The sequence below is a fragment of the Castanea sativa genome, chromosome 11 (assembly GCF_040712315.1).
Source record: "Castanea sativa cultivar Marrone di Chiusa Pesio chromosome 11, ASM4071231v1".
In the NCBI taxonomy this organism is placed as follows: Eukaryota; Viridiplantae; Streptophyta; class Magnoliopsida; order Fagales; family Fagaceae; genus Castanea; species Castanea sativa.
Window position 1 is genome coordinate 22058173 of NC_134023.1, and position 13216 is coordinate 22071388.

The 13216-nt window shown below is 36.1% G+C and overlaps 1 protein-coding gene across 3 annotated transcripts; it reads right to left on the bottom strand.

Annotated features, from left to right (window-relative positions):
* Window positions 1-326: 326 nt before the first annotated feature.
* On the bottom strand, window positions 327-10233 carry LOC142614554 (uncharacterized). 3 transcript variants are annotated; one of them, XM_075787091.1, is made up of 16 exons: window positions 9785-10233; window positions 7890-8488; window positions 5847-7391; window positions 5127-5543; window positions 4938-5009; window positions 4716-4796; window positions 4529-4566; window positions 4325-4412; window positions 4088-4246; window positions 3576-3767; window positions 3409-3488; window positions 3240-3312; window positions 3065-3166; window positions 2608-2713; window positions 1914-2001; window positions 327-931 (listed from the first exon to the last, which is right to left on the bottom strand). In XM_075787091.1, the coding sequence occupies exons 1-16, from the start codon at window positions 10122-10124 to the stop codon at window positions 745-747; spliced, it is 4167 nt and encodes a 1388-aa protein (XP_075643206.1). In that variant the 5' UTR covers window positions 10125-10233; the 3' UTR covers window positions 327-744. The 3 variants fall into 3 exon arrangements, with proteins under 3 accessions (XP_075643206.1, XP_075643204.1, XP_075643203.1); XM_075787089.1 differs by having other exon boundaries at window positions 3576-3773; XM_075787088.1 differs by having other exon boundaries at window positions 3576-3800.
* Between the last annotated feature and the right edge of the window lie 2983 nt (window positions 10234-13216).

Here is a 13216-nt window from a genome sequence, read left to right on the forward strand (position 1 = left end):
CTATTACTAATCTTATATTGTCACCTCCACAACTATCACCTTCACCGTCATTGCATGTAATTGCCACCACCACCACCACCATTGCGCTACCACCGCTACCATAACAATCACTATCGCCATTGCTACTACCTTCATTCCACTTTCGCCACCATTGTAGCTACCATCATCATTGCCACCACTCCACCATCAACATTGTTGCCCTCATTGCCACTGCCACCACCACAAACATCATGATACCATTCCACCATGATCACCAACTATCATCTTCATTACCATAATTATTGTAACTACTACAATACTCTAATCGCTTATATTTTAGACACTCATCCAAACAGTAAAATTTTAAATAGATAGGATTAAAACACAACATGATACCATTCCACCACGATCACCAACATGATACCATTAAGAAAAATTCTTGGTGGAGAATGAATTCATAATGAACAAGAACGAATACAACTGAATTGTTCTTCAACTTTATCACATCTAAACTTAAAATTGGAAGGAAAATCTCATTGCTTAAATCATGCCACCAAGTGCACTGTACAACCTCCCTAGTTCCTACAGATTTTGGTGAAAAGCATAAACTCCGGTTATCTCCTGGTGAAAAATACGTGAGAAGATTCAGTCACCTGTACTGTAAAATCTACCAAAAGAAAAAATACGAACATATTTCCCAAGTAAGCAGTGTGGACAAATTGAAGAGATTGTCAGTGCCACCTCTGAGCTCCCCCTGGCAACACTTCATCTGCAGGAAGCTCGCATCAGCTGAGAAACACACCTACAGAATCTCATTATCCTTGAAGATCCTGCTCTAAGATTCTCAGCTGAATCTCTTATTTCAGCTATGAGTGACTGAGGCCAAGAGCTCTCTGGCTTAGCAGTGGAAGCTTTCATTTCTTTTGGAAGGATCTCTGAAGGATAAACCCCACTGATCACAGACAATGCAGTCAGACCAGTCAGTAATCCTTTTTTTTTTTTTTGAGAAGTCAGTGATCTTTACATAAGAACATATATCTACATGTGAAGCTCAATGAATAGCATAGAAGTCTATAATGAAAGAAACTGAACCCTAGAGCTGCAACTGAACACTATCTGGAAGCTGTTTCAGTCGACCTCCCATTTGAGGTCTGGAACTGAAACTCATCAAGGTAAAAATATACTTATTAATGACAGGATCTATTATCTAAGAATCCTAAAAGTCAAATTATTATAGGAAAATCAAATTATGAGATGTGTATCCACTCTATGCAGACAAAACAAAAGTTTCACTGGGAAAAAAAAGAAAAGTAATTTCACTTTTCTGTTAATAATGACCACCAGCGCAAGTGTGAGTAGGAGATATCTATGGAGCTAGAATTATCAAAGTTACCTTTTTTTATTGGTAAAATTAGTAATAATAATATTAATAATTCAGAATTATCAAAGTTACCTCAACAGCTCCATAGATATACTAATATCAATCCTAATATATCCATGCTAGGAAATCGACAAACAAAGATATATACGACACAGAGCAATAACAAGCACTTGCATAAAGAGAACAATAATAATAAACTCAAAGGTTATCAGTACTAAACCATAGCATAGACCACCACTCCCTCTCTCCCACCCCCCAAAAAAATGAGAAATTCCTCACACATTAAATTTACCAGTAAGCAAGAAGTTTTCCACCACAAAGAGGGGTAAAATAGCAAACCATACAGTGACCTCATGCACATAATTCATATATGCTATCATGCAACTTTGATATCAGTCTGGACAGCATAAGTTACATCACTTCAAGTTCAACTAAACCTAGTAGCACATTGCAGTGAATTCCTAGAACTTAGGATATGACTTTGTTTTGTCAGGTAACATGTATGCAAATCTATTAATAATAAGATAAAGCATAGAATTGTAGATAACTTTACCGATTCAAACATGTCATGTCAAGAGTCAATGTCACCTTCCGACCACTATAAAAATCAATGAAACAAAGCCGCAAATCAAGCTGCTCAACTGCAAATCAAAAATACCGTATTCACAAAAAAATTAATTCTGCAACGTAAGTTTGAATACAATTCAGGCCAATCAGAATTAACTCGATAGGATTCCAACAAAACAAAATTAGTAAACATAATTAGAAAAGTTCTATGAAGTAGAGCTATGTAAACTAATACTGATATATAAAGAGAAAATTGAAATAATCTTGTCCTTCTACTTAGGATGGACTGCCATTATCTTGACTTGAGGGATGCATCAAACAAGAATGGGGGAACCAATTAATACTAGGCATGTCCTGGTAGGCCTACAAGCAAGTCATGTATTTAACTTGGAAGGGAAATGAGTGACTGCATTGTTTGCAGCCCATGCATGTACGGAATGTCCAAAAAATAATATAAACATAAAAGTTTTGCATCATCTTGCACTCCTCATGATCAAGATGCTAAATTATCATGGTATGGGATGTCTGTGTACTGGAATAAAATATTGTCTTTTACTTAACCTTTTTTTTTGGTAGATGACTTTTGATAAACCAGCTTGAATGGAAACTACGCATGAGACTAAAGGACATAAATGGCAAGTCCAAAGCAGAAAGAGAAAATGAAAGAAGATATGCATTACCAGATGGAGAATAAAAACTTGTCTGGATTAGATTTCTAATCTCAATCTGGGTTGATTGTACTTCCTCAACCACATCTAGTAGCTTACGTAGACATGAACTGGTTATCTGCATAACACCTTGGCAAAGTGAGAGGAACAGCCTTTCACACTGGAGATAGTTTATTCTCATACCATTTAAATATACTTTGCAACATGAAAAGTAAAAAATAAAGTGTAGCTCTTGACCTCATATGGATTCCAAATCCAATTGAAAAAATGATAATAATTACAAACAGAAGGACCCAATGCTTGTGTGGGTTGCAGAGCAGTTGTCTGACAGTGACAATGAAAAGCAAGCTTTTGTGGTGTATTTAAGTCAATTAGTGTTATTGCTGGAGAAGAGAAAAGGAGAAAACAAAAAGATGATGAAGATGGACCGAAGGAACCAGAGATGTTATAAAGAATGGAAAAAACATACTTGTGTCTCTTGCGCCAAACTTCTTGAACCAATATACTTCTTCGGGGTCTCAGCACTGAACACAAATGCAAATGCAGTGCAAGCATCCATGTTTGGAAAATTCTAGTTGACAAGAAATAATGGATTTTAGAAACATTAAAATAAATAAATATAAAGAGTTTCTTGTTGTTCATACCTTTAAGATGTTTTCATTATTCAATTTGTTTGAGATTATAATGCTTGATGCTGGACCAGCATTTACTGTGAATCTGTATATATCAAAACAAAAACAACACTTTATATGATCATGTAAACAATGACATCTTTTATGGCATTAACCGCTATGGATCAGACAAAGAAGAAACCTTTGGCTGATGTAGCCCTGATAGTTGAGGAGAATATTGTAATGACCATTCCTACTCTCAAAATGATCAACTTCCCATAACTGACAAAATAAAAGAGGATATGTTGCTCAGTGATGTAAGGCATTTTATTGTATGCATTCATACGAATTGAAGGTAGAGTTAAAGACCTGTAAATCCTGTTGTATAAACCTGCAACACATTCTCTTCTCCAGATGATCATGAACTAATGCAATAGTATCAGCACAGCTTGGTTCTCCTTTCATCTTACAGTTAGAGTGAAAAAATTTGATCAAACTCTTTATTTTTCCATCTAAAGCTTCAGACTCCTGCCTCATTGTGGTCACTTTGTCACAGGAAACCTGGTGCTGTACAACATGTGCTTTATCAGGAACCTGAGAAATCAACCTCATATTGTTGCTTAAATGTCATAAAATCTACAAGCCGAAGACACATCATGAATAATAGGCAATGAAAACAGCCAAACAAAAACCTTCCACATATTGATGCCACCATTTTGTTTTGTTTGCGTTTTAGTTAAATTATCATCATATTTAAGTCATTTTAGCCAAAAGACCATTCTGGAATGAGACTAAATTCATAAAAATGATTTTTATAGCAATTTTGGAGGTCAAAGAACATAAAAATATTCCTTGACATCTTAACAAACCCCAAGATATACCTGTGTCGTTAGGAATTTATGTGTGCCCTCTGAATCAACTTTAGACTGATTAATATGCTCAATTTGAGCATTTCCTGAACCATATTCAGATAGATGTTCAATTTTTGACTCCAACATTTGACTCTCCTGAATTCCAGAGCTCAATAGAAGTACTCTTTTCTGCATGCAAGTGTATGAGCAGGTGACAAACTGTATGCTTATATAAAGAAAGGAAAACACATGAGAGAAATAAAATACCAGAAACATGTCACGCTTCACACCCATTAATTGCAATTTTGCCTTTTCATAGACAAGTTTATACAACAACAACCTTGTTTCGGCTACTCTGCAACAGATACACTAAAGAATGTCAAAACTTGTTACTCTAAAGCAGTTTCTAGAACAATAAAAGAACAAATGTCATCTACACCCATGATAGTTTCATGCATAATGAGAAACCACCTTTTATGCCTAACATTACCGCGGTGGTCGGTTTTTATCTGTAGAAGGCAGATACAGCAGGGTTAGCAGGAAAATGGTTATGCTACAGTTATTATATAGTATGATGAAGCACTGAACTCATAAAGCTGTGATACACTGATAAGTACATAAAATATGAGAAATGAGATCATTTGTATCTCCAGCAGACCTGAGACTGGATTTCTGAACAAAGCATCTCATATTTTTTAACTGTCAATAGGTGAACCAAAATATCTTCGAGCATGAAAACCTACACCCAAAAAGGGAAAAAAAAAATTAGAGCAAAGTAAAAGTAAATGGCTAAACTTAAAGTGAAGAACGTTTATCTAATTCCATATACTGCATTTTGGTTCTTTTAGAAGAAAAGAATGGAAAACAGAAGGGAACTTACCGATTTTAAATTTAGCTTATCAATGGATTCAGAAAACAGTTGTTTTGTATCACCTAAGAACTTTGCTAAAATCTGCAAGATGAACTCAGAAGTAAAAAAGAAACCCCAAAGATTTACAAATTCTAACAGCTGCCACCATAACTGCCATGCAAGTTAAATAACATACAAAGTGCAAAGTAGTACACTTACATCAACCCAATTCTTAGTACGGTCACCTCCAATCTTCTCTCCATTGTTTATTTCATTAGTGTGTTCCAACATGAACTCTGAATTACAACCCTCACTTCCATGACCTTCTGGACTTGTCTGCAGTCTGGCTGATTTATGTATATGGTCCCCATCCCCATAAAGTATTTGTACATTTCTTCTTTTCTGTCCGGAATAATTATCAATATTCTGCGCATGAACAGGACTCTGTGAAATATAAGCTTCATGATGGCAGTTATTGTCGTGTCTACTTGAATTGGACCTGGGTGATTGTACAACTTTCCCGATGAAAGGGGGCATCATGTCACTGCATGATGCACTTGATGGATCTTGCATGGAGCGGCTTGGAGTTGACTCTTTCAAAGTAAGACTCTGAGCCAGATCTTTGCTGGGGGAACTCTAAGCACCAAACACAATGTCAAATTTTGTAAAAGTAGTCTGTGGGTAATCAAGAATACTGTCAACAATAGAAAGCATCCTAGTGATTTCACCAAAGTAATGTATAGGGTGTTGTAAGAAAGGCAAATGTCAATTTTGAGTAGATCTTCGCCCAAAACCCTGCCTAATAAGGTCAGAGTTGATACACGAAAACCTCAAAGGACCAGCCCATGGGTGAAGCTGCATACAGACACAATTTACAACCAAAATATGCATGTGCATGTCTATGAAAATGTATGAGTAAATATAGAGAAAGACTATGACCTTTTCAAGGGGCAGTTCATTTTCACTTCTATTACAAGAATATGACATGTACTGGAGTGGGTCTGCTCCAGCTTTAAGGTTCTTATCTGGGCTTTCAAACTGAAGATTCATAATGTCCTTGCCTCTGGAAGAGTTCTGGAAGTTTGTAAAGGTTTCAGATTCATTTTGAATATGGGAAAGGTTATTATCAATAACACTTTCTACTTCAGCAAGCTCTTTGACATAATTAGTCTTTGAGAAGGGTGAGTCAGACTCAGCTCTCCTTTCAGATGGCAAGGAATCCAGTTTGTCACCTACCAGAGTAGAAAAGCCATTTCTAGTAACATTTTCAACAGAATCTCCATCGTGCCCTAAACCAGCACTAACAAGTTTATTATGCTGATCCAACTGTTTCAACTCATGGGACAGGGTGCCTTGATATTCCATGAATGTTAAGTTCTGATCTAAACTTTTAACTGGAGAGGAAATAAATTTATTATGCTGATACAGCTGTTTAAAATGGCAGGTGACACTGCCTTGAGATTCAATGGATGCTGTTAAGTTCTGATCTAAACTTTTCACCGGAGTGGAAACCAACTGATCAGATATAACAGTTCCTTTAGTTACTTCCCTGTTATCAAGTTTGATCTTCACCAATGAGGAATCAGCTCCAGAAGTAACCAGTGTCCTTTCTATAGGATTTTCTGACATCAAGAAATTTTGATTCACTTTCCCTCCTGATTGAGTGAACTGAGACGGGGAAGCCACTACTGTCATTAGGTTCTTAGCTTTATCTTTGGAAAGAAGGCCCGTAGACATGTAATTTGGAGATACTCTATCTTTTGCAAGGCCTGCAGCCTCTTTATTTTGGCTCAACTTACCAATGCTTTTGGGGGACTCAATTCCATCACCATCTATGTTGATCAACTTTTTATCTTCTCCATTCTTCACATCAGCAGTTGACAACTGCTCCTCTAAACGAGTAATGGGACTATCCAAATATCTGTATTGAAGTTCTTTACTATTTCCAGCTGAAGCAGAATTCAAGGGAGAGGGCATGGAGGAGTAATTTGATAATCTCTGCTTCAATTTGTCGATTCCCTCTATGAGACTAGAGGGGCGGGGAGAAGGGTCAGGAATATTAAACTTGGAAATGCTTTTTGGAAGGGAAGACAAACCTGCAACATGCCTAATCCTTTCCTTGCTTAAAAAGGAACCTGGTGGTTTTGAGGAAGGGGTCACAATCCCCATATGTTGGGCCGAATTAGGAGTATTCACAATTAATTCCCGTTGTTTAGAAGATAACAAAGTTATGTATCCATCAAAAGGAGATCTATATCGTTGGCCAGATTTCTGATCAATATCAGAGTCACATCTTCTGATTTCAGGAGAATTTTCTTTTACCCCACCTCCACTCAAAGGTTGAAATTCAGGTTCATGGTGTGCATGGACATCTGACTTAAGAACTCTACCATCCTCATTAGATGGGGTGCCTCTATTATCATCAGTAAACTGAAATATTGGCCTCCCCGTTCCAGTTGCATCTTCAGTAAATTCCTTACTCTCCTGAAAAAAAAAAGTGATAAAACAAGCAAGTACACTTGCACCTTAGTTCTCTGGAAGTAACTAACAAGTATCAGTTAGAACTTTAGGTTTATTCACTAGAAATACTATGAACATGTTAGATAATAGTTAAGCAGATTCAACAAGAGGAGCGATACATTTCATGCCAGCAGAAAGGATGTAAATACCAACTTTATCACTAAACTGTCATTGGTCACAAGTCACAAACCACCAACCTCAATGACTAAAAGATGATGACACATCATTAAACTTACGCAATTTGAGTACAGAATAATTTGATTGCATTCATATTAGGAAACCATAGGTTGCAACAACAGTAACTGTAAAAATGAAAAGAAATCGTTGCAGTGGTTGCACTCCAGGCAGTTATTAAAGAATCACCAAGTGGATATACTTATAAGAACTACCAAGTTTGAAGGAAACAAGAGTGGCATGGCAATGCTTCAATTAAATTCCTTAACATAAATTTTCATTTCTTACTTTATTGAACTGCTTGGGAGTCACGACTTGGTGATCATATATAATCTGATCAGTAGGAAAGGACATAGAGCCACCATTTCCCTCACCCATCTTTGTAAGAGCCAGATCCACTGCCTCAGCAAACATATTATGCATATCCTCGGTGTTCTTTAATAAATTCGAATCAATAAGCATAGAATCAGAGACAGCATTCAAATCCTCGCTGCCTTCAGCCAAAAGTGCATCTAATCTGGGAGATAGCCTTCCATAATCAAAACTCCGTGGGTTTTCTCCCACAATACTCATGTCATTAGAATCTTTACCACCACTTACTTTATCAACAGGCACTAAAGACTGCAGACCTGGTTTCTTAGCCTTAGTTAGTACCATTAAACTGTCAGAATCAGTAGGCGTAGCATTCTGGAAAGGGGTTTTCTCTTCAAAGTCAAGACGATGCGCCGTTGGAGTCTTGGCATCTCCTCCTGAATCTGACCTTGCAAGACTACGGAAATGCATAGAAAACGCGGTTGAATCCATCGTAATATCATCAGATGCAGCAGAATCTAATAACCTTTCGGGTCTAATGAAATCTGCTGATACAGGACCAAAAAAGTTGTCTTCTGCACAAATGGAGGAGCAAATGCTTCATAAGCTTCTCCCAATAGACATCCAATTACTTTCACACACAAAGATAACACATAACATAACAAGTGCCAATGTGCTAGCCTAAACAATACAAACAATATATCATTAACAACCCAAAAGCACAACACTTTAAAATAGCTCACACATAATTACACTTAATGCACACAGTTTAAAAGTTGCAATTTTCTCACAAAATTGCCTCACAATTGGCCAATGATTACTTCTTCCATAATAATGGAACGAAGGGTAAATTTCAAGACCCAATATAGCGTTTGCTTAACTTTTTAGCTTATTTGCTTATATATAGCTTTTTAAAGCCTCATTTTTTTTCAGTTACAACTATACTCTAACCAACTTCCAACAAATAAGAAGAATAAGTTTTCAGTAAAAAGCTACACCCAAAGCATTTGTGCATGTATAACCTACCAATCAAAAAATTCATAGATTTTTCTTTAAACTTCTTAGCTTACTAACGTATAGTTTTGGAAAACCTTTTTTTTTTCCAAGTAGAACGAACTTTCTTTTTGCATAACTTACCAATTTCAATATATATATCAAAATTGTTGGAAATCTCACAAATTCAAATCAAATTGTATATTCAAATACATATGAATTTGCACTATCCCTAGCAAACAAACTACAGTGTTTTTGAAAAATTCTCTCACAATTGTTAAAACTCACAAACATGTATACATATATATATATATATATATATATATATATATATATATATATATCAAAATTGTTGGAAATCTCACAAATTCAAATCAAATTGTATAGTCAAATCCATATGAATTTGTACTATCCCTAGCAAACAAACTACATTGTTTTTGAAAAATTCTCTCTCAATTGTTAAAACTCACAAACACATATACATGTATATCAAAATTATTGAAATCTCACAAATTCAAATCAAATTGTATATTCAAATCCATATGAATTTGTACTATCCCTAACAAACAAACTACATTGTTTTTGAAAAATTCTCTCACAATTGTTAAAACTCACAAACACGTATACATATATATCAAAATTGTGTTGAAATCTCACAAATTCAAATCAAATTGTATATTCAAATCCATATGAATTTGTACTAACCCTAGCAAACAAGCCACATTGTTTTTGAAAAATTCTCTCACAATTGTTAAAACTCACAAACACGTACATTATCTTCATGAATCAAAAGCAAAATACAATGGCAAAAGCGTAAATAAGTGGAAAATTGGCAAGGAGCAAAGAGAGAGAGAGAGAGAGAAATGAGCGGAACTTGCCGTCGTCAACGGAGGAGGCGGAGGCAGCGAACGGAGAGGGAGAGAGAGAGGGAGATCCCAAAGGCCGCAAGAAGGGGTTGCGGTGTTGGTTGGGAGAAGAGTCTCTGAAATCGTCGCCGTCGACGAGGTCACTGAAAAGCCCTAGAGGCTTCTGAGGATGGCCGCCGGTGGAGTTGGGAGAGGAGGGGGAGGAGGAGAGGTCTTCGTCGTCGCGGTTGAAGATGTGGACGGAGGTGATCTCCACGTCAGCGAAGCTCACGCGCCGCGAGCGCTTCTGCTTCTTCACGGCGATCGTCTCCTCCTCCGTCTCCGTGTTCGCCGCCACTTCTTCCGACGCCATTTTCAGGGTTTTCCGATGAGAGAGATTGTATGGACTGAGTGTGGATTCCTCACTGAGAGTGTGTGAGAGAGAGAAAGAGAGAGAGAGAGGTTTTGGTTTTGTGCGGGAAAATGCTTATTTTAATTTTCTCTTTTTTTTTTTTTTTTGAAATTGAATGTATAAAAATTGGGTTTTTATTTGGGTGCATAAGAGTATTCTCGACAATTGTAAAAATTTTAGCATTTATAATTTTAAAACATTATTTTTACAATTTTAATATCTCATTGTACAATATATCAAACATCAAACATTCTATTTTTTTTTTATAATTTCATTTAAATATTATTTCTTTAATATTTTTATTCTTTTTTTTACAACTTTATTTAATTTTTATTCTTTCCTTAAAAAATAAAAAATAATATAAGTTTTACTATTTGTGAACAGTGCGGTCTCAAATTTGAGATTGCACTGCTGTTCATCAATGCCAAATATTATGATATTTAAAACACTTGATGAAAGTAATTTTTTAGAGTTTAGTGTGTCAAATGCTAAATATTTGACATTTGACACACTTGATGGGAATGGTCTAATGATTTGCTGAGACGGATCTTAATATTGTTACGACGATAATTTTCGAGTTTATAGAATTAAAACTTATTAGGACGCAATTCGGCGATCTTGTTTGTCTTAATAAAAGACTGAAGACTGTGACTTTTCAGGTAACTGTACAAAAAAAAAAGAAGTAAACTTACGTAAAAATATCCTAAACTCTATTTTTGATAAATACCAAATTTTATTAAAGATAGCACCATGGTCGATCTTTCATGCATTCTTTGTAGAAGGATTGGTTGCAATACCTACCCATCCCCTCGCTCACAAAATATTTTTACCACTCTCACTTTTTAATTTTAATATTTTTATTTTTGTTTTTACTTTTTTATTTTATAATTAAGAATAAAAGTTATTTTTTTAACTCTTAATCTCAACTATTTAAAACTATTGCATTATCTGTTGTGGGAGGATGAGAAGAGGAGGACAGAGATAAATGAAAGGAGGTCAATGTCAAAAGAATAGACCTCGGAAAGTACTGTCAACAAATTCTCGAGGCAAATATAACAACTCAACCATAAGCCTAAGGAGACTAGAATACCCAAGGACCCTAAGGATACTGACATGTCCTCGAAAGGGCCGAGGTCCAATTTTGAAAACTATCAGGCACAAACTGAGGAAAAGAAGGAAGATTTGTTATTGTTGATGCCCATTTTAGCAAGAGGGCCTAATGACAGAGGAAGCCTAATAATATGAAAAAGGAGTGAGGAAAGAAAAAGTAGCACCAAAAAAAAAAAATCATTAAGCCTGAATGGCAAAAATAATGGTCTATATGCCTATAAGATAGTAAAAGGATCCCAAGAAAGCAAATGGACCCAAAGGAGCCCCAAAGAATGAAATAGTAAGCTCATATGAATCATAAGAAGTAGAAAGAAAGCAAAGACAGGCCAGAGGAGCCCCAAGAAATGGATTAGTAAATGAGATCGGTTCAAAGGTCAATAAACCCAAAAGTAAATGATATGGTAATTGGTTCCAAGAAGTCTAAAAGATTTAGCAAAAACCCATGAGAATGTGAGAAAGTAGGAAAGAATTATATGAACCAAGGATGTCCCAAATAATGAAACGGGCCGAGGATGCCCAAAGGAATAAAATGGGCCGGGGAAGCCCAAAATGCTATGAGAACTGACCTAACAGGAGTACTAGGCAACCTAAACTAAGGAAATGAATAATACATGAAACTGGTATGGCAAGTCTAGAAGGAGCTCAACAAACGCAAGTTAAACAATATCATGGCAAAAACAATGCAGTGGCATGGCAAGAGTACTAGTTAGCCCACAAACCAAAAGTAAAAGAAGACAGGGGTTGAATTAAAGAAGAAAAAGCCCACACCCAGCCCAAAGAAGAAACTAGATGCAAATAATGAAGACCCAATGACTCATCCACGTCACAAAGAGTTAAACGAGCAGCAGAACGTGAAGCAAGGCTAGACAAACCTGTAGGCAATGGCAAATGCGTGAACATTAGACAAGTAATGGACTCATATGGAAATGGAGCACGCATAAGGCTCAGACACCACCCACTTGTACCTAGTCAATACAAGGGCGGTGGGTCATCAATCAGAGGTAAGCGAGGATATGGTCTGGCGGTGAAGAGAAGATAAAAGCATATTTTGGAGTTCCCGCTCAAGCTCTTTTGGGGGAAATGTCCTGTTGGGATGACATACCACCCAAAAGAGGTACAGATGAGCTAGAATCACTAGGTGCATGCTATAGGAGTTAGTAAGAGAGAAACCCAGTCCTTATCCTGATGGGAGTGCCATGGGAAGCAAGAAAACAAAATAAAACAACTTTTGTCTGAGAATGAAGCGTGGTGTGATAATAGTTTAATTTTGCATATTTATATCATTATTAGAAAGCATTATCATACTTATTTTGAGTTAATTCATGCATTTTATAATTGGTTTTGGAATAATGCTAAATAACTAATTTTGTGCTTTATTGAATTTTAATGCATGAATTTTTCTTTTGTAGGATAATGAAATTAAATAAGTGGATTTGTGCGAAGAAGAAAGTTAATGGACTTTACCTTTACATGGGCCATGATGAAGTCAAAGAATGCCAATCCAATTAAATTCGAGTCCAATTGGAGCAAGGAATCAAAGGAAATTTGCAACAAATCGAAGTCTAATTTGGATTAGGATTCCAGCCTACACACCAGTTAGCATTTGGAGCATAACTTTTGGCTCAAATGTCCAATCGAGATGATTTAAGTTGGGCTAGAAACCTAACTTAAAGGGATACAACTTTGTAGTTTATCAAAAGTCCAAATTCTGAAGTTAAATGGGTCGAAAAAGTCGGTTAAGTGAAGCCTAGAAACCTGAGATTTTCTCCAAACGGAAATTCAACTTGTAATAGGATTCCTTGACCTATTTAAAGGCTTTTTAGGGCAAAATTCAGAGGTGAGCTACCGTAGAACATAATTTATGTTTTCTTAAAGTTTCTTTACAGTTTTTAGATTGTTATTTGTGTTATGGCTTACTAGAAGTCTTGCTAAGGTAAGGGGTG